The sequence below is a fragment of the Paramormyrops kingsleyae genome, chromosome 21 (assembly GCF_048594095.1).
Source record: "Paramormyrops kingsleyae isolate MSU_618 chromosome 21, PKINGS_0.4, whole genome shotgun sequence".
Taxonomy (NCBI): domain Eukaryota; kingdom Metazoa; phylum Chordata; class Actinopteri; order Osteoglossiformes; family Mormyridae; genus Paramormyrops; species Paramormyrops kingsleyae.
The window spans coordinates 9587531-9614300 of record NC_132817.1 but is presented as its reverse complement, the minus strand read 5'-3'; the positions used below and the strand labels follow the sequence as shown (position 1 = coordinate 9614300).

General features: G+C 39.9%; 1 protein-coding gene across 1 annotated transcript in view; it reads right to left on the bottom strand.

The window, feature by feature from the left end:
• Positions 1–25973, bottom strand: part of lamc1 (laminin, gamma 1) — a 53592-nt gene extending 27619 nt beyond the window's left edge. The window contains exons 1-2 of the mRNA XM_023818826.2: positions 25368–25973; positions 6189–6493 (exon numbers count right to left, since the gene is read on the bottom strand). Of these exons, the coding sequence (XP_023674594.2) occupies positions 6189–6493; positions 25368–25740 (678 nt within the window). The 5' untranslated portion in view covers positions 25741–25973. The remainder of the gene's footprint in view (positions 1–6188; positions 6494–25367) is intronic.
• Positions 25974–26770: the final 797 nt, after the last annotated feature.

Here is a 26770-nt window from a genome sequence, read left to right as displayed (position 1 = left end):
AGAACTGAGGTACCACTGTATATGACTGCTTCACATACCACATCATTAAAAGGTCAAATTTAGTAATTAAATTAAAAATCTACCTGACTTATGCACCTTAGCTTATAGCTAAATGCAGGGAGAAGATACCACTATACTGAGTTAGTATTAAATAATAAAAAAAACCAAACCAGATTCATGGTTATGAACACCTCTAACCAGAAGACTGAAGTATCTTTCGGGGCACCACGTTGGGTAAGAAATCAATCACAATACACAGCATCACTGTTTCAAGCGAGACAAGAAACCTTCCATAAGAAGCCAATGAGGATCAGTTTCGTTTCCATAAAAATATCCAGCAGACCATGTCAAGAGTTTAAATGTCACGTTGTCATGCCCTATATTAAGCTAAACAGTCTCACATTCTTAGTTAATCATGCCAGGTCTTTATATGACAACGCTTAATCACCCAATGACAAGCTTTTGCATTCATATTATCATCCAGGTTCAATGGGCAACAAAACTGGAAACACCCAATATATCAACGTAATGGTACTTTTACAGCCATGGGTATATTTATTTATCCCAAAATAACTAAAGCATATCCTTTTGAAAGAGCCATACCAATCTGTTTCTGTCTTTCACAGAAAGTGATTGCTACAGAAAACAAAGCCAAACAAAGCTATTACAAACAGTAATAGGTTTTTAAATCCAAGGGTGTTAAAAATTAATCCGATGTTGCACTTCTTTATACAAACTAGTTCAGGGAGGAATGTGAAATCCTAGTTTATTTACATAGGGACAAGCTATTCCCCTCCCCATGTTACACCTCTTAGGAAGGAATGCGTCCGGGAATAGCAAGGAGACATCTGCAGTCAAGAATCTGTTTGGAGCAAGCCAGACCAGCTTCACCCTGTCACCTGCTAATTTGGACCAGACTAGCACAGGGCTGTTAAACTAGACTTCGGGATACCAAGTAACCTTCATTTGTGCTTTTACAATAAAAAACGAGAAATTAATGCTGTGAAAATCAGAAAAGCAACTTACCCTTTTGTTGATGTTTATTAAATTACACTGTACATTTTCCATGGGGTATGTAGGGAAGGGCAATACAGAAATAAGGAGAACTTGATCAGCTACAGTTTTCTGGGAAGGGTGAGAAGCATTGCCAACTCACCCCTTCCAACAATTTTGCAATGGCCAGATTCTGTAGCTCTGCAGGTTAGGATTTGTGCCCGTGACCAGAAGGTAGCTGGTTCAAATCCAGAGGCTTGAGCCCTTTACCCCAACTACTGCAAGGATAGTGCTGATCCTGATCTTTCACTAGTACGTCACCTTGGACAAAGGCATCAGCTAAACATAATGACTGGACAACCCTACCAGCCATTGTTTGATTGTTGCCAGATAAGCTTTGTCAAGCTCCCCAATCAGGTTTTTTTGTGTGTGTAATCTGAACAGTCACACCTATTACACCAGGGGTGGCCAATCTTATCCGCAAAGGGCCGGTGTGTATGCAGGTTTTTGAAATAACCTGTAGGTCAGCTGTTCAAACCCAGGTGTGAGGGTTCAGCCAATCAGTCCTCTAATTAGTCATCTAATTAGGGAGTTGCAGCGAAAACTCGCACACACTGGCCCTTTGCGGATAAGACTGGCCACCCCTGTATTACATGGGCAGCAGCTGTATCCTTAGCCTCATAGCCCACTTGGGTTGATTTTTATTTCCTAATACAGTGGTACCTCAGAACTCGAACTTAATCCGTTCAGAACGCCAGATCGAATCCTAAAAAGTTCGAGTTCTGATTGAATTTTCTCCATAACAAATAATGGAAAACCAATTAATTGGTTCCCGGCCCCAAAAATTACACCTAAATATGTTTTTTTAGCATTTAAACACAAAACGAGCCGGATAAAACAAGAAGACCATATACTGTACCAAGCACATTTATCAAAACGGAAATTTGTAAAGTAAGAAAATAAAATGTATCGAAACAGTGTGTAAAGTTAAAAAAATAAATAAACAATGTGTCCTGCCCCGATCGTCTGCTCCTTCCGTGTGCCACGCCCCCTTGTTAACCCCGTGTGGAATCCCCACGTGATCAGCTCTTCCTGCTTGTTGTCATTAGTCCTCTGTATTTCGTCCGCATTTCAGTTTATTTCCCCAGTCCGGTCATTGTATTGTCCGTCTGCGTTTTGCCTGCCTTACCTGTAATTAAACCCCGTATTCCTCGATACCCTGACGCCTGCACCTTTGTCTCCGTTCCGTCCCCGCTCCGCACGACAATATTATTATAATTCAATGTATTAATGGTTTATTAATATTAAAATAAGAAATCTTTATTTTTAAATGTATTTTATTATGTAATTACTGTTACTGTCCATCATTGTCTAAATGTAGTTTTACTGTCTAAATATATGTATTCAGCTAGTGTAAACATGCATGATGCTATCACAGCAAATGCGAGGCTGAGACTGAAGCTTTAGCCCTTGTTTCCACTGAGAGACGTGACGCGTGACTCATTTCCCTGCGCGTACAAGTTCTTAGGTCGGTTCACGGTTTAACTTCTGAGATTCAGATCAAGCTCTAGGTAATTTTTTTTTTTTAACTGGTTGGTTCGACTTAAGAAATTCGAATTCTAAAGAGTTCAAGAACTGAGGTACCACTAATTACCAGCGCCAGGGGGTGATATGGCTCAAATGGCTTTATTACGAGTTTAGATCACATATATGACAAGTATTGCAACTGCAAAAGAAAATTGCTATACAAAACTCCATATGGAGATCTACAGAGACAAAGAACAGATGGGTTAAGTTGTAAGGATAAGAGTGGATTAGTCTAGTTATTTAGGCCAGGCTTTGTACTGGAAGGTTTTTTACTGCCATCTCTGTTACCCTAAGGTGCTTCCTGTAGACTGACTACAATAAATTTGGACACCTCTGCCCTTGAACTTCACTTGACTGTCATCTTGAATTTGGTTTGTCATATACCTTTATCTGAAGACTAAGCACTCTTTACATTTGCCTTGGAAGTCCAGTCCATCTCTGATGTCAGTCAAAAAAGTGACAATATATTAATTTGTAGCCTTAATACAGCAGTTAGCCATAGAATACCTCTGAGTCTTTCATGGATAGAAATCAGAATCCCACAAAGCTAGTCTCAGCTGGCCTCTCAGGGGGCAAATTACATCATACTGCGTTCATTAGAGTAAACACTGAACATCTGTCTGGTCTGACCCACCCAAATCCATGACAAGTATTGCATACACATTTTCTCCCAAGACACTCAAACCCCACCTGGAGATACCAAATGAATTTGATTGACCAAATCAAGCGGACTATACAGGGATTGAGTCTCCCATGCACATAGCTGTGTGGTTTTTTTTTCACTCTAGCAAATTCTCCCATCGACTCAAGTCTGGGGTTTACGGGTGCTTAGGCCAGATATGTTGTTTGGGTGGAGAAATAAAAAACAAAAAAAAAAAACAACTTGTTTTTAATTAAAATCAGAAAAAAATGGGTTCAATGAAAAGAAGTATGCCCTCAATATCCTAAGTCATAGTGCATGTACTCGCATGTGCTCCTGTGAGAGTGAGACAGGCAGAAAGGTGCAAAGACAGATGGCCCAAGAATCTCCCACCCTTGTCTTGATGTACTTCAAATGACCACACCAAATGCATTACATGTTACCTTGTGGATCAAGAAACAGTAATCTTTCTGTGCTGACTTTGTTTTGAACAAATACGGGACGCATTTCGTTCTGTAATTTTGTACACATTGTTTCATAAACAAACAAGGTCAGGGTTACTGCTGGACCCCCTGACCAGGGGTAAGTATCACAAATCCAGATTTCATGCTCAGGCAGAAGATTTGTGGGATTTAAAGTACTCTAGTTTAAACACACCTGATCAGTGTTCACTTACATTTAGCTGAGTCTACCTTAAATCTGAAACCTTAAGTTAAATCTAAAGTTATCCAGCTAAGCAAGAAATCCTGCTTTGTGACGCAGGCCCCTGGACGCTCACGTAGCTGGTAATTCAGGTCTTAATGATGCAGATCTGTGACTTTTTAGTGGCAGTGACTAGCAATACATAGCAGCCTGCACTGCGTCATATAAGCTTGTTAACACTACGCAGTTGATTGCATTACAGTAAAATCCCGTCATAGTGGACTCGCTTATAACGGAATATCATCTATAACGGACAAGGTCCACTGGTCCCGGCCGTGCGCTTTTAAGAATTTGCAGAACATGCGATGATATCCAGCGCACATACATAGTCGGGATTATTAATAGTCATGCATCTGGTCAAGCAAAGTTGGATTACTACATGTACAATATAATAATCTATACCACAAGTGTGTCTGCTGGGGTGTGGCATGATTAAATGATGTCCTGTAGTTGTGCTCTGGGCATACAGCAACTCTGGATATAACGGACTGTTTTGCCAGGTCCCTTGAAGTCCATTATAGCTGGATTTTACTGTATTATATCATCGGCAATGCATTCTAAACTTTCAGTCTATGCTACTAATAATACTAACATCTACACCATATTTAATGTTTAGGCATATTCATTCAAAACAATTCTGTAAACAAAGAGTAAAAAGCTGAAGCATATGGATTCAATCTTAAACACAATATTCTCACCAACTTGATATGTACCACAAAGTGATGTAGTCAAGACCACCTAAGCTCATTACCAAGACCAGAGTGTATCAAGAATGAGACAAGACCAAGACCAAGGCAGGGTGAGAACAAGTCAAAATCAGACTGATGTTTGAGTCTACATAACACAACACACTGTAAAATGTGAAGCATAGGCACCATCTTGGGGCTAGGCAGCATGGCCTAAAATTTGTGTCACAGTATAATTTGAACAATGGACGTTTTTGCTTAAAATTCCATATTAAAGCATTCTGCACAAATAACATTTTTTTCAAATAAGACACACCTTATTGGTTCCATTCGAACTTTGAAACAGGACATTTTACACCCAATCACAGAACTGTGTTAAAAAACAGATAACTATTAAGCCATTGTGATAAATATTGAGGTATTTTGATGAGTGGTCTTGAATGGTCTTGAAATCAAGCCTCGAGTCCTCTATGTCCAAGACCGAGTCAAAATAAAATCGATTCTGAGATGAGACCAAGACCAGTCTTGAATACTACAATAGTAGTACCACCAAAATCAAGTTTCTCTAATTTTTTTAATTAGTTTGAAGACAGTTTCACATTATACGATTTGATGTCTAAACTGTCAATTGTGTCTTTGGGGTAGACCTCAATGCACGGCCATGCCATTTTTCGAATTATGGGCAGTGGGCATGACCACACCAATGAGGGGAGAACATACGTAACTGAAAAGCGTGTAACTTTTAACTTGCGTGCCTGAAGGGAGAACAGACCCCATAGTTCAGTCATACTTTAACAAATTCCAACAAGGCATGAACTTCCACTCATGAAATACAGACAAGCTAATACATCTTCATAAATTAAAGATTCAGGCAACATCCATCCATTTCTCTAGTACAGGGTCATTGTGAGGCTGGAATCTATCCCAGGAAGCACAGTGATTGTAGCAGGGGAATACCCTAGAGGCTAAAACCAAGATTATGGCTATCGGTATAACTATAGGAGGGAAGCAAATTATTGCGCAATAACCTCGTGCCACCATCTCGGAGCAGTTAGTCAGGGTAATAGAATCCTCTGAGCAAATTAATGCAAGCAAGTTAAACTCTGGCACTGTTAGAGTTCTGTTCAGTATGAGGTGCTATGTAACCAATGTTGGTGATGTCCACTACATAAAACTTCATCTCACCTCCCTAGATCACTGGTTTTTAAATACTTTTGGGAATCCTAAATAATCTTTTACCTTTGTCACAAAAGACTATTGTTGCTGCAGCTGACAACAGCACACTGACCATGACAAACACAGAAAAAGAGCACAGACAGCACATGCAGAGTATCACATGATACGGAAGACTGTGTGCCAACATAGAGGTTGACGGGCTTGGTGTTCATAGTAACACGTGGCATCATCTGCAACTATCCTATACAAATCAATTAAGCCTTAGCTAAATACCTATTCATTATTCCATAGTGAAGGAGTCACAGCTTGCTATCTCAACTCCAGATGTGTTTATTTGAATTGAGTGTTGACGCAATCAAGCCATAATTAAATCACAGCAGTCAACATTACAGGATGAAACCTACCTGTAACACAGGGCTGTTGTCAAAATTGTAACCACTGGGTCTCCCCTCCAGGGTGGAAAAGGCCACATTACCACCAGTCAACGGAGAAATGTCACTGAACTCGTCTGTGCACAAAGCCTGCTGCTCGTCTTCACCAGTACGTATAAACCCCCGGTTAGGCTTCTGGTAAGTCTTCTCACAGGAGCCACTGTAGTACTGGTAGGGAATCCATGGCCCATTCTCAACGGTGCGTTTGTAGATGGCGAAACTCTCCGGGCGGCTCGTGTGGAACTTCAGTCGGACATAAGTGATGTCAAAAGACTTGCCTGAGGAAAAGCAAGAAGCAAGGATGTGCAAGGATTAATCTTCAAGTTTGTGTAATTACACACTCACATCCTTTGTGTAGACTTGAGTTTACTGATCTCAAGTAACACACATTCACAGTGCAAGTTAAAATTGCTTGATGTGCTTCAAAACACTAGAAACCTTGTAATATTGAGGAATTGACAGGGCCCTCTTTCCATAGCTGAAGTCAGTGTACGACTCCTATTTGAAAGACATAAACTTGAACATAAATGGGACACAAGGAACAGTAGCAAATGAACTCAACTGTAAGAGTTCTGAAACAATACTCTATAGACAAATGAATCCACAGTGGAATGTTTTGGTCAACAACGCCACGTTGTGTCTAGACTAAACGAAGCCTTTAACTACACAGCCAGGCATGCTGTTGGTGTTGTATGGAGCACAACCGGCTCATTGTCTTGATTGCAACACGTATTAGGAAGTCTATATCAGGTTAGAAAAGAAGGAGGGACTGCCCTAACCAAAGTCCAGACATAAAGCCCACTGAGATACATCAAGATCATGAAGGATGACTCATTTTGGATCACAAATGGATATTTTGTATCTAAATGGATCTCGTTGTTCCTTAGCCTTCAGACTGTACTCCCACAGAGCAGACTAAACTGTGCCCAGTAACCCCTAAAATAATACAGAAATATCAAAGCACTACTCCTTGTTTCTTTTTTCCGCCATGCCAAGGTCACATGCTTCTGGGTTTACATGGCCGCAATAACAGGTTTGAGATAATACAACCATTCACATTAAAATTCAGGCAGAAATAATTTTTGGATATTCATCTTTCAAATGACTGAAATAGCCATAGACTCTTGGGGGACTTTTCCACTGCACCAAATACCGTACTTTTGGTACTGTTCTTTTGCTTTTCCATTGACTTTTGGTCGAGTATCAGTACCAAAAGTTCCACTACCGAAAGTGCCAAACCAGCTGGGGTACTTCAGTACTTTAGGGTGGGACTTGAACCAATTTGTAGATTGGTTATGCAAATAGCCTGGCGCTGAAACACAACACAATCACCGCCATGAAAACAGTCCCGAACTCAGAAAATAACGGGAAAGACGCGGTTTGGTCATAAGAACATATACAACAAAAAGATCAGGATGGCGTGACAAGAAACTAAAAAGTATTTTGTTGAATATACTAATACAACACACATAAAGTGATGTGATTTTGTTATAAATATACCACTGATATAAATTCATTTTTTAATATATTTATAAAAGGAATAATTAAAATTGCAAAGCTTGGCAAGTATTTTTTTCCCTGTGACAGAGTAACATAGTATATGAAAATATTATGGCAAGACTAACACCCTGTGCTATGATGTTCTAATTGAAAGTAAGAAAAAGCCTTATTTTGATATAGTTGACTAGTGATGTAAGAATTGTTTGTGCACAACATGTGATGCTGGTATTAATATTGCGCATTGCCAAGCCGTATAATACACTACAATGATTTTTCGAATTCAGTACAAAATACCCCACACCATGCATGGTCATTTGGTGCTTGGGGCTTTAGTGGAAAAACACCCTTGGTGTACAGACCCCAGGAACTAGAATCCTGATCTACGTTTATGACTCCGTCCTTTTAAATCTACCAGGTCTGATGGCACAACTCAAAAAAGCTATTATTTTGCCCTCTATACCTGTAGACTAGGGGTGGGAAACCTGATCCATGGAGGGCCGGTGCAGGTGTAGGTGCAGGTTTTTGGGGTGACCTCTCAATCAGCCAATAACAGTGGATTCCCAGTGGAGTTTAGTTGAGAACCACAGCTTTATTATTGGCTGATTGAGAGGTCATCCAAAAAACCCGCACCAGCCCTCCATGGATCAGGTTCTCCACCCCTTCCGTACACAAAAGTCATCCTCAGATTTTTTAGAACCACAGCTAGACTTAATGCTACCTAACATTAGTGGTAATGATGTTGTCAAAAATCCCTCACCCAATGCAACCATACTTGGACACTAACTGCACACTTAAATCGATATGCTTGACCGTTTCCATTCTAAACACAAATCGGAAATGGATTTACGAATTTATGCATAGCCTTCAATCCAAAAAGGCAGGGAAAAATCATATTGCAAGTGATGGGTCTGGGCCGTTGTATACAGACCCACCCAGGTCCATTGACACCGCTTTTCTCCAGATGCTACCACTTAGGCCGTGCAAAAGCAGGATAACTTCTTTCAGCATTAAAATACTACATAGTATTCGGTAAAGCTTTACATTCAGTGCACCTTCATAATGCATAATTCATAGAACATTCATAAGCAGCATGCATGTACACCTTAACATCCTAACGTCCCTTAACAGATTTAATACACATTAATAGCAAACATTACATGATTATACTATTATAATGTTTGTTATTATATAATGCTTATTAATGTATATTACAGCTGTTAAGGGATGTTAGGATGTTAAGGTATACATACATGATGTTTATGAATGTTTTATGAATACTTAATGAATATATTATGAAGGTGTACTGAACGTTTTATGAATGCAATAAAAGCATTATGAAGGTGCAGTTAATGTAAACTTGGTGGTAAAATAAGATAATGTCATTAGCTTTCACTACTGAGGTCTTAAAATGTGTCATGTGACAGGCCTGTCCATTATCAGTCATGTTATCTGCTAAAGATAATAATCCTAGAGATGAGCTCAGCTGAAACCAGTATCTGTAGCTGGACGAACTGTAACCAAAAGAACACATATAGACACACATACAGAACTGTGCAAAAATCTTAGGCCGCCAAAGAAAATCTCTCTAGGTGTGTGGAGTTTAAGTCAAGAAAGGTGATGTTACATTTATAGAATTCCTTGGTAAGACCCCACCTAGAATATTGTGTGCAGGTTTGGTCACCATACCTTAAGAAGGACATTGCTGCCTTAGAAAAGGTGCAACAGAGGGCTACGAGAATGATTCCTGGTCTTAGAGGAATGTCTTATGAGGAGAGGTTAGCTGAGCTGAATCTGTTTAGCCTGAACAAAGGAGGCTAAGGGGGGACATGATCCAGGTCTATAAGATTCTAACAGGTCTGGATGCTGTTCAGCCAAATGGCTATTTCAATATTAGTTTAATTACTAGAATTCGTGGCCATAAGTGAAAATTAGCGAGAGAACATTTTAAAACAAATTTGAGGAAGCACTTCTTTACACAGCATGTAGTTAGAATATGGAATAGTCTTCCTGCTAGTGTAGCGGAAGCTAAAACCCTGGGTTCCTTTAAATCAGAGCTAGATAAGATTTTAACAACTCTGAGCTATTAGTTAAGTTCTCCCCAAACAAGCTTGATGGGCTGAATGGCCTCTTCTCGTTTGTAAACATCTTATGTTCTTAAATGTTCTTCATGTTGGTGTAAAACTGCTGTTATGCCTGCCAAAGTGTGTTAGCTTAGCCATTTCAAAGCATCTGGTAAAATCACCACATTATTTCCAGAAACCATACAACACCACCCATGTATTTTTTCACTTGACCACTAGCACACCTCGTGTAGCTAATCAATATCTCACTGACTTTTTAAAATGAATTAATTCATTAACTGCCCTGGTGGTGAAATTTAATAAATACATTTATTTAAGAACTTTCAACTAACAAGCAGTGTCCATCAACCCATTAGCAGACGTGAGACACAGCCTGGGGCACCATATTGTGGGGGCCAAAGCTCACCAGCTCTGCCCATCTGAAGCTGATTAATATACACAACTGATAACGCAGAGTGCAGGCCTTCTGCCAATTCCTACACAATTTCAGCATGGCCCTATTAGTAGCCTCAGGGATCAACCTGACCATTAGCACACATCATTTACATGACGCCATCTGTCTTTGTACAGCTCTGGACCAGGGCTTCCCCCATATTTTCTGCTAATTAGGATACCTGGATACCTGAGCCAGGGAGACCACTGGCTGGATTTGAGGCAGAAGTCAGAGAGTAGACACAGCAGGAAGTCAGGCCCCAGGCAGAGGCCTGCACACAGCAGGAAGTCAGGCCCCCGGCAGAGGCCTGCACACAGCAGGAAGTCAGGCCCCCGGCAGAGGCCTGCACAGAGCAGGAAGTCAGGCCCCCGGCAGAGGCCTGCACAGAGCAGGAAGTCAGGCCCCCGGCAGAGGCCTGCACAGAGCAGGAAGTCAGGCCCCCGGCAGAGGCCTGCACAGAGCAGGAAGTCAGGCCCCCGGCAGAGGCCTGCACAGAGCAGGAAGTCAGGCCCCCGGCAGAGGCCTGCACAGAGCAGGAAGTCAGGCCCCCGGCAGAGGCCTGCACAGAGCAGGAAGTCAGGCCCCCGGCAGAGGCCTGCACAGAGCACTATCCCCCACTCCCACTTTGGCTGCTCTCACATGTACACACCTGTTTCAGGCTTGCACAATGTCATCATGCCCCGGTGCAGGGCAGAGCAGCAGCCAGTGTAGCTGCGAACGACCTCCCCCCTCCCGCCCCCAAAGTTCCCCTCCCATTACAGCTTTTTCCACTAGTTAGTTCCTATTTTGCAACTGCTGAACTGTCCATTAACGACACAGCTGCTGCAAAATTTTCTGGAAAGATCATTTTGTGAAATATGAAAGTAAATCCTTTGCAACTGCGTGTTTGGGAGTTTCTTTTTTTTTTGGGAGGGGTGGTGGTGAATTGAACACCACATCTGAAAGTGTGACTGAAAATGTGTTTGAAAGAAAGTGTGAAAACCTATTTGGACAAAATCAACCTTGACACAAACAGCTGTGACAAGGATGAATCCAGTAGAAAACCACCCCCTCCTTTTGTTTCTGCAATCTATAGGCTTAGAGCCAGTGCAAGACTGAATTTATCTCATCAGAAGTCTACATCATGTGCTTCAGTTCTACAGCTAGATCAACTAAAAGGGCAAAAACCTATGGTGTATTAGCACCAAGACGTCAGCACTAGTAGCTACTTTATCCGGGAACATTGGATTATGAGTTAATGAGGGGAAAAATTAATATTCTGCTTAAGCTGGGGTCCAGACAAAAACTAAAGCATTTTTCAAAAAAATCAATAACCGAAGCTGATTACTATGATTATCTTTTCTACTTCTCACCATTTTAGACTTATTTTAAGGTCGATTTAGCCTCACACTTCCATGGCATGTTGGCATTCCAGCAGAGTTCTCCCTCTGTTGCTCAACAGCTCCTGAATCTAGCAGCACCACCAAATCCCAGATTCCCCTCCTTCCATCTCCCACTCATCCCCCAGCTGCGTATCCAGTACAGGGCAACAAGGGAGGGGGGCGGCCTGGAAGCCATCCCAGACGGCATTTTCATTTGATAAATCCATCTTTAATGAGTGAGAAACACTTTCCAGCAGGCGTAGAGGAATACATTCAGAGATTTTTCCAGAAAAGAGAAACATTAACTGATGCATAGTCGATCAGAAGACCTGTTTGATGGTACAGTAGGGCCAAATGTGCAAAATTAACACGTATCTACAATTCGCCAAGGCTGGTCAATAGAGGCAAAAAAGAATTCATTTAGTGCCTGAAAACCAACTGATTTTGTGTAATGTGCAAATTTTACACTCATCCACTACGGATAAAAGAATGACATATTACTGGTTCAGATAAACTGAACTTTGCAGGACTGTATGTTAAGGGAGATGGGGGAAAATTGTCAGATAAACAATTGGAAATTCATAAGATGTGAAAAGATGCAGTTAAGTTCCTGTTGAGATAACAGAGGCCTTTACTTACTGGTTAAGAATACTGATGTTCAATAAATCCACAAACTGGAAGTTCTCACCTGATACCAGTGATCAAAATAAAACAAAGACAATATAAGCAGCCTAAGAAGCAGTGCCCAGCAGGCCGCTTCTGAAAAGAATTGACAAGACAGATAAAAGTAGGTAGCCACAGGTTTCCAGGTGAATCGTTATATCCTTTTATGTTACGTTTTTTTCCCTTAGGATTCCATCTGGCAGTGAGCCCTCAAAGGGTCTGAATGTTCTCAGACCTCGAAGAGGTTTTTGATCTCTTTTCCAGCTGAAGTCATCATCTAACCAGCCAAACACCACCTCAGATGAAAATGGCAGATCTCTCTCATGTTACCTACATGTTTTGAAAAATTACAATAAATGGACAATACAGCACCATTTCCAATATGCCAAAATACCCATTAGTAAGTACCCAACAAACTTAAAATTCATTCATATGAATTACTTTTCAGTGACAGATGCTACGTTTTTGTGAAGCTGACAATATATTCATATTAATATTAATTAATGCTAATATATCAGAAGTGCAATAAACAAAAATAGGCACTTTTCCACCAAAGTCGCAGAACCTGATCCCTGTTTACAAGTTCTTGGGCTGTCTCAACCTGTAACATTTGTAGTTCCTGGCTATTTTGGTGTATTGCTTTCACACTGCGAAACTGGAACTGGGATTTTAGTGCCAAATAAGCATGGGAGACGCAAAACACTTCATACATTTTAAAACGAAACTACACCCCCACGCCAAAATGATGGAGGGTAAACAAGTCATTTATATCTATGACCAATGACATTTTTATGATTCTTGTTACATTTTAACAATGTAATGTAAAATGTATAATGTAAAACAATGTAATGTTATTCTGCTAATAAGCACTGGCAAGTGTCACTGCTGGAACCTATGATATTACACAAAAGTGGTTATCAGTTGAATTTTCCGATGCAAAAATATGGAAAAAGATGTAAGCAAAAAGGTACTGATTAATGCAATAACAGCAGAAGATACAAAAATAATTCCAAAAGCTGAATTTTTGCTCTATCATCTCTTTTCACTGCCCTTTCACGTAACTTTCCAGTTAGTGTCAGTGCTTGTGGTCAACCAATCAGCAGGTTCTTTGTAAGCGCCTCCCCACGCATTCATATTTGAACAAAAAGTACCTAGTCTGGAGGAGGAACCAACAAAAAGTTTCCGGAAGTGCTTCCAAGGAGCTACAATCCAGCAGAGATCCTGCGGTGTGAACATGACAAAAGTTCTTGGTTCTGGAAAAATGGTTCCGTTTCCTGAAAAAAGTCTCAAAGTGACCAATATGAAGTTTGACCTTCATAAAAGGTCAAACACACATTTCCAAAAGCCTTACTCAAATACTGTACTACAGAAATTTTAGAATTACTACTGTCAGTGAAAACGATTGATATGAATGACACTTTTCCCATTGAAGTTTAGGAAAGTAGTTCCTGGTTCTGATTTCCTGGGCTGTCAACTGGGAACTTTTGTAGTTCCCTGCCACTTTCATGTGTCGCATTCCCACCGCACATCAGGAACTGTGACCTATATGTTAAATAAGCATGGGAGACGTAAAACACTTGTAGGTTAAACTTTACATAATTTCATAGGAAACTACTTCACCGCCCCATAACAATGAAGGACGAACAAGTTGTTTTATTAGTTATTTCTTGGTTATTGATGGGATCGACTGCATGGTCCGAAATTTCAGGACAAATAGTGTTCCATTGTGGTTCAAAGTAGTACACAGCCTATTTATTTTTTTATAGCCCATGACACATTTATACTTTGATATTAAATCTGGCCAGCAGATCAATCTTTTGTTTTCCACAAAATAAAAAACGATGTAACTTTATTCCACGCAATCTAATGATGGCTGGCAAGTTTCCCTGGTAATATTACACAGATGTATGTTGGTTTGTATGTTGCTTATCTATTGAAGTTTCCGATGCAGACATATGGAGTCTAGAGCACAACATACTTAATGCATGTAATGAAATTGACATACAAAATTATACAAAATTATTCCATCTGCCCAGTCTAGGGCTGAACAATTTGGGGAAAATATCTAATCTCGATTTTTCTGACAGACACTGCGATTGCGATTTCATTCGCGATTAATTTTTTATGTCAAGCTTCAGTTCAATATTCAGTGTGTAGTAAATGCTGCGTAATATGGTTTAAATTGCCAAGAGATGCCATCAAAATATCAACTGGTCTATATTCTAATGCAAGGATGAGAATTTAAAGATGTGGTGTGTCAAGTTAAAGTAATAATGAAAACAATTGCAGCAAAAAGAAAAATATCGATCTTGCAGGTAACGCTTATTACCCTCCTAATAACACTAGAACCACCTTTTCCCACGCCAATGAACAAGCAAGAGCTACTTCGGGGTATGCCGCCCTTTTGTTTGCGCTAATGTGTTATTAGTGTTAATAACAGCAGCAAATCTAAGACCCGCAACCAAAAAGCCATAATGTCCTTAACAGGGTGGCTGTTTTTTCCGCACCGTGAATGCAACATTTTCCTTGGGTTTCACGTGTTTGCTGTTTGTGGGCCTATAGGCAGTCTTCCTGGGCCACTACTGATTGGTTAGCATGACTGGCACGCGAGAAGCACGGCGACTGTGATTGGTGAGAATGATTGTCACACATGGAGCACAGCATGAATTTGTAAAGCTATCCCACAACAGTCGGACGTGCTGTATAATGTATATCCTAAATCGCAGTCTTTGCGATATGCTAATCGCGTTGTTTCAAATTGCGATTTCGATTTGAAAACGATAAATCATCCAGCCCATCTTTGCTCCATTACTTTGATCTCTTTTCCGAATATTTTTGCATAACTTCCAAGTTATCACCAGTGCTTGTGGTCAACCAATTTGCAAAGTTCATTGCTGTAAGCTTCACCCAGTAGTTCCCCGTAGAGTGATAGGTACCAACTCCAGAGTAGCAACTAAAAAAGGTTCAGGAACTAGCTCTGAGGAACTAAAATTGGGCCAAGTTCCGGTAGTGGGAACACAAGAGTAGTTTCTGGTTTCTGAATGTTTCTGTGGTGGGAATGGGCCTATTTATTTTTCCCCAGATATCTTAAGGTGAAAACATTTGGTAGTGTTTCTGCCAAGAATCAAAACATCCAAACAATATAAATGATAAACTGGGGGACATTTAGGGTTATTTTCCTTCATAAAATTCACAAGACAAAAAGAGGCTGCTGGGCAGACTAACCTGAAGGCACTGAAAGGAGTGTCACAGCCTAATTCCCAAGGCCCCTGTCCTTTCCTACTTCTGAATAAAAGTTTCCTCCTATGACATCACCACATTCCTCTAAGGGAATGAACAATGGCTGCTTTGACTTTTGATGTGTGGGCATGGTGATCTCGGCACGACTTCTCCTTCATATGCCTCGGAGATATGTTGGAACATCTGTTTGACTAAAATCCCACGAGGCCACTATGATTCGCATTGGAAGGGGAGTGCTTCAGACCGGCTCAATTCTCAAAAAACATGCTTGTTTTTGTGGATTTATCATGTGAAGTAACAGTATAAAAAAGTTAATATTGAAATCGAACTAGATTCACCAAGTGTTGCACCCATGTTGAAGTTTAGAATTTTGCAATCTCAGCAGATAAGATACATTAAAATCCACTGTAGTGTGACAATCCTTAATTACTGCCCTTAAACAGATATCACACACACACACCAAACCAACAGTGATGAGAGGCTTATTAAAACTCACAATCAACCCACCTCAACAATTATTCACAATATAACAAGCCTTTTGCTCAGTCACATTAAATCTAGCCTTACGCTATTGTTTGTGACTCCCCATGGCATGGTCAACATACTACACCACTTAATATGACAGGAAACATATGATAGGAAAAGGAGTCTTCCACAGGTCTCCTTCAGAACACAACAATTGGAAAGACGCTGAGCTGATGCAATAAACGTCGCTATGAAATCCACAGGAAATAAATAAGCAAGCAAATTCCCATGCAATCTCTGCTTGAGATTTTCAGGGCTGCTTTTTAAATGTGAATTCTACAACCAACAGCTGCATAAACAGTCAGTGAAATGCAGCCAAGCCACATGTCCTCCCCCACTTCCTTCCAAACAAGCACTGGCGTCAGTCCCAACCTGCCAAGTCCGATTCTTCACGTCTTTTTAAACCAAGTCAGCTAGCTACTCTCACCAGTCGAAACCTTCAATATGTAACATGTTTAAAGAATTGTTTACAGTCTTCCTAGGAATTATGAGAAGGTACCAAAGCAAAATTTCTCTCAGAACTGGACATTGTGAAATGAAGAAACTCCAGCCCCTTGGGCATAAGAACATTCCAGTAACACACAGAGAAGCTCTTCATTTAGATACCCTCTTAGCACCGGCATACAACAAGCCTGGCCACAGGAGCTGTCAGAAATTGTTCTTCCTAGTTCAGAAGACACCAGAATGGTTGAATAAAAGCTAACGCTTTACATTAAGTGCACCATCATAATGCCTTCATTAAGCATTCAAAGAACATTCGGTGCACCTTCATAATGCATTCATAGAACATTCATAAGCAGCAGGCAAGTACACCGTAACATCCTAATGTCCCTTAACAGCTTTAATATACATTAATAGCAAACATTATAATTGTGTAATCATGTGTTATTAATGTATATCACAGCTGTTAAGGGATGTTAGGATGTTACGGTATACATATATGTTTATTAGGGGTGTAATGGTTCACAAAAATCACGGTTCGGTTCGATACGACACAGTGGTGTCACGGTTCGGTATGTTTTCGATGCAGCAAAAAAAAAAAAAAAAAAAAGCCAGATAATTTCTTTGATTTTTTTTCACTTTTTTATTTATTAAAACATCAAAAAAGTATGGTCTTGTTTTTTTTCTTTTACTTTAAACAATGATGAAGCTATTCTTCACCCATTTAGCTACATACAGGTCAGTCACAAGGAAAACGCCATTGAAAGCAGCTCCTCCATGTCCGCCATGTTACATCCATGAATACTAATTACTTCCGTGTGGGTGTACAGGTGATTAATCAGACAATGAGAGGGTGTAACTTGCCAGATCAAATCAGAAATGGGCCACATGATGAGTACGGACCAACCTGGGCACTTGTAGAGTCCGTGTTTTCATAGGTCTCCATTTTCACTTGTCCACACAGTGACACTAAAACAGTGTTTTCAGAAGTATACAACACGGAGTTTCAGATGTGTCCGTTTTTGGGGGCTGAAAACTCAATAGTAGTGTGGATAAAAGGCAAAAATTGAGAATAATGTCTTTTTTAATGAAAATGTAACAGTATAGATGAAGTGAGACAGACAGACTAATTTCTGCTTCATTCAGATGTCACACTTTGTTCATCACATACTGCATTACACCAGTAATGATGTTATTATTAGCACCATCAATCTTTCACAAATTGCTTCAGAGGCTAACGTATATGGGAGAATGCATTAGCCCCTGCAGACGCAAAAATATTCCAGAGGGATCACACTTCTCTGAAGTACAAAAAAGGCTATAGGCACACTAGAATCTGGATTGAGGGCGAACTTGCCTGTTAGAGGTGAGTTTTTGGGGTCGATTTTTAAAACATTCATTGCTGGAAAATTCAGCTACACAGTATCTGTTGGCCTCGGAATAGCAAAAGGCAGAATCCATGTCATAGTGCAAATCCAATTCATCAACTGGTGTCAAAAGTCTTTCATCTTTACATGGCAGAATAGTTTGACAGGAGGAGTTAACATGGCAGCTGAACTCACAGGGAAAATCCCACTCAAAAAACAAACAAAAAGCAGCGACGCGGGACAAAATAACCTCCAAATGGAGCCCATCACATGGTGCAACTTGCCAAGAGCACCAGGAATTTACTACGAGATTTACTATCTAGCGTCCACGACCGACTGTCCATGGCATACTTACCGAGTTAAGACAGCGCTGCGGCTGCGATACTTCGTCTCTGTCTGTCCATTTTGACATGTTTCAAGTTGGTTTTAACAAGTAACTTTTTTTTCTTTACCTTTTAATAAGTAAAGATGCGGAAATTAAAAGCATGCATTTAATTTGGCTATATAGTGTGATTAAGTGTGTGTTTTTTGTGAGCTGGTTGCTGCTGCGGCGGGGGTGGGGCAGAGGATCGTGATGTCTATTGGCCATCGGCGATGGACGATGGCATCGTCTATCGACCCAACCCTATTGTCCAACTCTTAATATTGAGCTATCCCCACTCCTAGTCCTAGTCCAACAGCAATATCCTTGGCTACTGTCATTACTCACCCCTGTGGTCTAGTTGCAGATTCTATCCTGGAAGGCAACCTACTCAAAACTACTCAAGCACTTAAGAGATGGCATCTTCATAACTAGTTAGTATTAGCTGTATACATGTTAAGGATTGGCTGCTGCTGGGATCGACTGCTGATGTGTTCTTCATCCAAGAATGAAGTTTTCAGAGAAGACACTGGCTAACAAATGCAATTTCAGTGGAGAAACAGAATTTGGCTCATACAAATTATTGGATGCCATATCTAAGTTGTGGCCCATATAATCTTTATATTATGGTGCTCTTCCCCTCAGCCTTCTGCAGCAAGTGTTATGCAAATTGAGGACAATCTCCAAAGTATTGATGCAAAAAAGACTGAATTCTGATTTGCAAATTTTATTCACCAATAAAAAGTGATTCACTTTAAATGGGTTTCTACAAAATATGTTAAAGCATTAAAACTAGGACAAAATTCTCAACTAACACTAGGACTACAAAAAACAGAAATATGTACAAATACAAGTACATTTTGACCCATTGCACCAAAGTCCAACCACATTTTAGGCGCACAAAAAAAGGTAAAATTGTGCACCTAGCACTTTTAGGGTGCACAAAAAAATTGTGCACCTAGCACTTTTTTAGGTGCACAAATTTGTGTGCGCCTGCATTTTTCAAAGGACAACCCCAGGGAAACACACTTTTGTCTTATTTATTGTGCGACCCTACTGTTTTTTTTTCTTTAAGAAAACAAGAGCTTTTGCCTGGAGGTTACTTTGCTATACCATTAACCACCTCCCAACATAAATCTAGTGGGGAAAGAGGATGAAATATTAACCACATGGCAGTACCCATGCAACAGAATGAGTCAAGATACTGTTTGGAGTACAGGCTGCAAATCAGTTTTTTTTCTGACAATGTCGAATGATTCGCACAAGCAACCAAGCCCATTTGCCCTTCACATACGTCACTCTGGACAAAAGTGTCTGCTAAATGAATGAATGTGAATGAATTGTTACCTGAAAAAAGGATAAGCAAGCTGTGGAATGTGGAGAGAAACTATGGTACCAATCAAGACGGCAAACAGAAAGGGCGACAGAGGAGCTGAGATACCAAGGATAATTATCAGAGCTGTTCTATTCCCCAGAAATGTCTGTCAAGACATCCTGACTTTCCATTTAGAAATCAGAAGCCATCATTCAGCTGAAGGAATAGAAAAATGATTTGCCAGTTCTTAGAGAAGGTCCCAAGCTTAATTTCATTAATGCCAACTAGAACTCTTATATAGCAAGATGATCCAGGGTTTATGGAACCGTTGAGTTAGAAATATGGACCATAAAACATGCAAAGGTTGCTCAAAATTGTATGAAGTACAACTTGATCACTACCATAACTAAATGAATGCAGCAAACATTTAATGTATATCTTGCCCTCCAGTAATATGTACAGGTTCTGCTGATTGTTCTTAATGTTTTTCAAAAATCTGTATTGGGTGCTTTAAAACAAAGGAATGCAAGCTTGTATAAAGGTCCAATGATTAGTATATTTAAAAAGGTAGAGGGGGGAGGGGTGAGGAATGCTGAGACGCAAAGTCTCCAAACAGACCTTCAAATTTGTACAGGTAGAATAGGCTGGAAGCACTGCGGGGGGGTCTTAAGCCTACTGCACAAAGACAGGAATGTCACAACAAAGTGAAGAAACCCTTTGTTGTTCCAATGGGAAGAGAACGACAGCAGCCAAAAGGAAAGCAGAAGCTTGGCTTTTTAATTAGCTGGAAATTTTAATTAGCTGTAAGTTTTTCCTAACAAAATAGTTATAAAATAATCATACATACAACCCAGATTACTAAGCGCTTTCAATTAACAATACAATTGTTGGGTTCTGAGCAGACTACCAAATAAATCAACAAAACAAGGGTGTTTAGATGTTAGATTATAAGAGTAACTTATTCAAACGTATCAGATTCACAAACTACTGAGCAATTCCTAAAATCACATTGTGGGCTTTTATATAAAATTGGCTGAGAACACACAAAAAAAAAAAAAATCAATGCAAGGTTACATAGAGTAGTAAACAATGGAAGCTGACCATTAAGCAAGAAGTGGTCAAAATGTTTAGTGCTAGCATTTAAGTTGGAGGCTAGATTAATTGTACATAAATATATAAAATCATCCCAAAGATGTGAAAATATTTCAGGTTTATGGCAATCACCTGTAGCCATCAAGTGCTCTCCCCAAACAATGTCCGTCATGAAAATATTCCCAAATAGTTGAGCTCAGCTGTTGGCCTTGAGTTAGAGATGCTGCGCGGTGACTCTTCTCTGGTGCTTTCCGACCAGATTTCAGGTCATAGTTCGACAGATTCTTCTTCACAGTTAAAATTGGTTTGCTAACATAAAATTAGTTTGCTATGGTGCAGTTTGTGATGTGGGTCGAAAAAGATATACCATCATAACAAGATGTACAGTGTCTCATGAAATCAATACGACAAACAAGCCTGAGATCATATGATCACTGTTAATTTACAAATAATAATACATAACTTATATGAACAATTACAAATATCAGAATTCAGGTATAAAAATACTTCACATGAAAAATGTCTGTCGACATTTTCCAACACTATTGTGGTTTCATGCAAAGGCATTTTCAATCTAAGAGAAAAGGATGCATTTAATGTTAGGAAGAACTAATTTCTAACAAACAAAAGGCCAAATTAGCACTACTGACATGTAATTTGTAGTGTTGCATTCACATTGCACAGCACTTTGTATAATGTTTAATTACACGTAATAAACCAACCACAAAAACAATGAAGATTGTACTTTAGCACCATCAATCTTAGTCCTGAAATGCACCAAATATGGTTTTTCAAGGCCTTCCATGGTCCATTAAAGAGTGGGCATCCTGCTAGATGTGAAATTCACACCACCATGGCAAGGTTTTCAGTTAACCATAAAACAACATTAAAGCAATAAACACAATGGTAAACATCTCACATCTGTCAGCACCAATTATCACATGCCGGCATCCAGCAGAGCTGAACTAGCATAGGAGACCACACACTGGCCATTGCTAAGCCCTAACAATCCAACGGTAAACATGACAACATTTTTATTAATTAGCCTAGCCTGAGTGGTGCCATAAAATCAAGGAACTGTGTATTGGAGACTTACAGGGTAATACAAATACACAAATTTAACAAGCTGTGATAGGGATGAACATCCCAGAACATTTTGAGCAGCCTACTTGCATACCTCAAGAGGGTGAGCACACAAACCAACCATCTCATTATTTAGTCTATCACAGAAGTCCATCTAAAAACCATGTTTTAATCCCTGAAACTCATACACAGATGTCTAGCCAGTCAAAGGGGGAATTGGACTTGAAGTGCATGGTGTACAACAATTTTCTAGGTGCCAGAAGTTCAAAATAACTCATCAAAAAGAAAAAACATGGCCAACAGGCTATTGGCATTTTAAGAAAGACCATCCAAAGGGAATTTTCAAAATTAGAATATCCACACACAAACCTGCCTTTGCTCAAACTTTTGAAAAGTCAGAGGACCTCATATTAAAGAAGATAAAGTAAAGCCTTTGAAAGGAAGACAGCAATGCAAGTACTTTTGTGACAAAGCAGGCTGTGGGTGGGGATTCGCAGATAAACATCTGTCTTGAGGCAGATTGTGAGAGCTGAGAGTAAAAAAAAAAAAAAGCAAAGTCCAATCCCTGCAAAAATGCAGATGATAAAACAATTTTTTGACTTGTCTACCATACAGGATGTCGAACTAGGAGCATCTGGACAACTTTTGCCAACCTAAAATCCACTCTGATGACATTTAAGGGTGTTATAACTCCAAAGGATGTAACAGCAGAGCTTGCACAGCTAAAATCTCTGGTCTGAGACTGGCCTATCTCCATACATAATCAACAAGTACAAATTTCACAATACAACTTTTAGGTATGCATTTCTCAAAATCGATTACAGATATGATCTCCACTCCAACTCCGACCAACAACCAATGAGCTTGCTGAGAAACAAAAGACGAAGACCTCAGTGATCCCATTGGATTTTTAGATGCGATCTCACACCTGCCTGAACGTCTGTAAACCTGGGGGCTATATCCTGTGTAAATACATGCTTCCTGAGCCAAGATCATACCTTTCAGCACCTAACAATAGGTCTCCCCTTTTTAGGCTGGTATAATTTGTAGCAGGTGGGTACTTATACCATGGCCTTTGATGCTGCTTGGGAATCTATAGAGTTTCGCTAGGCCAGAGAACATAGGGTTATAATCTATGCCTTCATGAAAATCCCATACAACCCCCACCTCCCATACAACCCCCACCCCCCAAGAAACTGTACAGTTTTATTTCTGTAAATAGAAATAAAGCACCTTATATCTAAGAAACCCTCAGATAATCAGCTGTAACAGAGCAGTTTCACAGTTTTCATCTTACATTGCCAAGCATAAACCAAGCTCATTGTTCAACTACAGCTTCTCAACTCCAAGAATAAAACAAGCGGAAACGAGACAAGTCACATAAGAGAAGCCTTCAAAACATGCATTCAGAACCTCAGCGATATTTGCAGAGCAGACACATATACTGCAAAAGGAACAGACTAGACCTCGACGTGGTCAGAAGCAACAAGAGAGAATTGTTGCTGAGGCTAACAGGATGACATAGAGCTATACATGATGTGCAGTTCATTCAGTAAAGCAGCACTAACGTGTTATGTTTTAGTTACATTTTCATTTTTCCATTTTTAAATGTTAAATATTTAACAGAATTCAAACAGGTGAATTAAGATTAGTTAAGGATTCACTTAGATTCAGTAGTATCTCTATATGAAAGGAAAAAAAAACAGTGGTAACATTGTTACCATTACATTATTTTTTACTTGAGGGAGGGACAAGTAACTTAGTAGATCATCATCAACAGCATCAAATACACAAACCATTATGATTGATTAATAATGAACAAACATGAGATCGGATGTAGCTAACGGTTTCCGATTAAATAATACATTAACTAGAGGGTACTATTACATTATCTGTGCCCATTCAAGTGAAGTGCCAACAAAACAATATATTCTTATAATGTAAACAACTCTTTACTCATTCTCATATCCATTTCACAATCAGACACTACGATAATTACCCTATAAAAGTAAACCCTGCGAATGGAAACATGGTTTAAAGCAGTTCAGACTCACTGAAGTAACTGCAAAATTTTTTTTAGCCATGACATGGATAACAAATATGCAAGTAGCGGTTAAACAATGCAGGAAAATGACCTCCATTCACTTACCACATAAAATAAATAGTATTTGCGTACTAATCCGGAGTTCAGATACAGCTTCCGGAATACATTCTAGCAGTACTACCAAGCATCATATCAGTTTATTTGAAAGCTAGAAAAAAATAGCATAAATTATGTGTATATTCTGACCCTAGCTAAAACAGTTTAAAGTGTTTCTTGGAAGCTTGCAACTACTGAAATGTATATATACGACAACACTTAAAGATTATAAATCCTGGAAAGTTTGGACGCCATCTTGGCTGAATCTACCTACCATTATTCAATCCTATACACAAGGGCAAAAGTTAAAGGATAACGTGCTTAATATTTTTTCACATACATTTCTTTTCCCCACAGAAGTGGGAAGTACATTGTAACTTTAGTACTTAGACATATGAAACCATATAACCAAAAACCAAAATCACATTAAGAAATGCAATGACATTACAGGAAAATTATTGTCAACCAAAACGTTTCCCTCCGCAATATAGTACACCAACTATGACCATACAGAAAGAAAAAGATTTTGAGCAGAAGGGCTGGGGGAGAGGAAAAGAATTCTCCCACCCGCTAACTTGTCTAAAATCATGCTCCTACTTCATGTGAACATGGATGTTATACAAGATATGAAGCATTAACAAGGAAAAACTAGACAGTTACTGAGAGAAACTGATTTATTAGTACCGATCGTGTTAACAATGAATCCTTAGTGTTCTGCAAACCAAGAACACAACAATCGGACAGACAACTGTTGCACGTCTTACACGACTGGCACACAGGGAGATCCCCATTCACACGCTCCCATGCCGGGGCTGTAATTTCCCACGCTTTTGGATCGGCTACACTCTTAATGGGCAGCGTCCTGCCCCCCAAAAAAACCCATGTGAAGGAATGCAGCGCAATCACTCATATCTCACAACCCCGTCTTCGCACACCGCCCCTCCCCCCGGTCATCAGGTCTTAAAGGCTTTCCCTGGGGAAAAATGTTTCAAAGCGGCTGTTACCATTTAATCAACAGTGATTTCAACGTGTTTCTCAAATGCATATATTTTGTTGAAGATAAAACCTAGGACACAGGTAGGCCAGATTCCCAACTCCAACACACCACAGACTACTTTCCGCCATTTGCATTCACAAACTTTTGGTCGCATTAGCTTGGCCAGGTTAACCCAACAATTCACGATCGGATGGCATGAAAATAAAAACCCGTGTGATTAAGTCGGATGGTCACATTAAGACCACTACGAAAATGAAAGGTTTACAAGAAACCGTCAAGATTGCAAGCTAGTTCTCGTGACTAACTACAATGCATCTACAGTAACGTGTAGCGATAGCTGGGAAAAGCCTACTTGCGACTAACCAGGTGTTAAAGTTACAAATCATGAGATTAAAACCCTAATTTACAATTTTTCTTTCGGAAAATAAACTTGCCACTTCACTTTCTCGAATAACATTTAAAGACCGGCTAATTATTACTTTGGTTAACTTTTCCTAACTTTCTATCTAGCTTGATAACTCAGAGGTGCGGTACAAAGAGCGGCGGCTCTTACCCAGATGTAGGGTGAGGTTGACTGAGTTTGGGAACTGGATGCCTGCCAGCATGGTTTGGCTTTGCCACCAGGTGGTATCCGCATGGTTGTTGTAATCGGTGAGGAAAACCGCGCTGTGGTGGTGCCGGGGATCCCTGGCATCGCAGATATGGCACGATTTGGTAACTCCGGTAACTCCGGTCTGCACGCAGTACTCTTCTGGGGGAGAGCCACAAGTGTTGGTTGCCACTACCGTAACGTTGAAGGCTGCGTTGACAAACTCGGGCATACAGCGTTGAAACTGCCCTGAGTCATCCACGCACTCATCCATGGCACCATGGCTGTGTACAGCCAAATAAATGAACACAGTCAAAACGTGCAGCAAGCGTCCCATTTTTAAGTTTGAATGCAAAGTCAGACTAATGACTTATGCCAACTAAAACTTTGTTCAGAATTAACCGTTTCCTAAAAAGTCATCGGAGAAGCGTGATCAATAATCGCGCTTTCACTCTTTCCCAGATCTTTTCTTTCTTTTAATCCCCCCGGTTCACTCGGCACTACACGTCCACGGCCATGAAAGTCCTCAGCTTCTTGCAGGAGTCAGTACGACTACACCCTTGATAGCGCTGACATGCGCAGTGCGTATGCGCGAGGGAGCAGCGCCCACTTCCGGGAGCGAACAGCGGCGGCCTGACGGTGTCCTTGTTGGAATAGAAACGGCGGACATCCGAGACGAGAAAGTGAAAAGCTAAAATTAAAAGTAACAAGTGTACTATGTCAGGTTGTCTTATTAACGCAAATGTTAATCCTCTTCAATTTTGCTTAAGTGATAATTGCGCAGCCTGATAGACTGTCTGTGTTTCTGTATTTTTATTTTTTATATGTTTCAGATAAGGAATCGATTCAAACATTTAGCAACAAATACATACTTCCAGGCAAAAACGTAAACGATAACATTTTTAACGACTTATGTGCATTTACTCGATGTTGAGAATTATAACTTTGCTGATCAGTTGAATGTAGTGATTTAGTAGTTAAGGAGTTGCTCGTTAAGTTGAACCAGAGAAAATCCAGTGTGGTTAATCATTTAATGTTTTAATGCGCATAATTTGTACTTGGAAATTCATTTGTCGCTGTCAGTTTATAAATTTCAAGTGAATCTTAAAAGAAAATTAAATCTGGCGTATGTTTATATGATATATACAGTTCACAAATTGTACAAAAATAAGTGAGATTTTCAGCCTAGTATTGAATTTATTGTCGATGTTAGGTTTTAATAAATAGGTTTGAAGTAATGTATCTCATATGTGAGCCAATTCAACCCTTACAGTATGTGGTGTATTTTGCAACACATTCAGTCAAAACATCCTCTTGGGGCGGTACTGAAACCAAATATCCATCCATAGCCGTTGCTGTGAACCTGG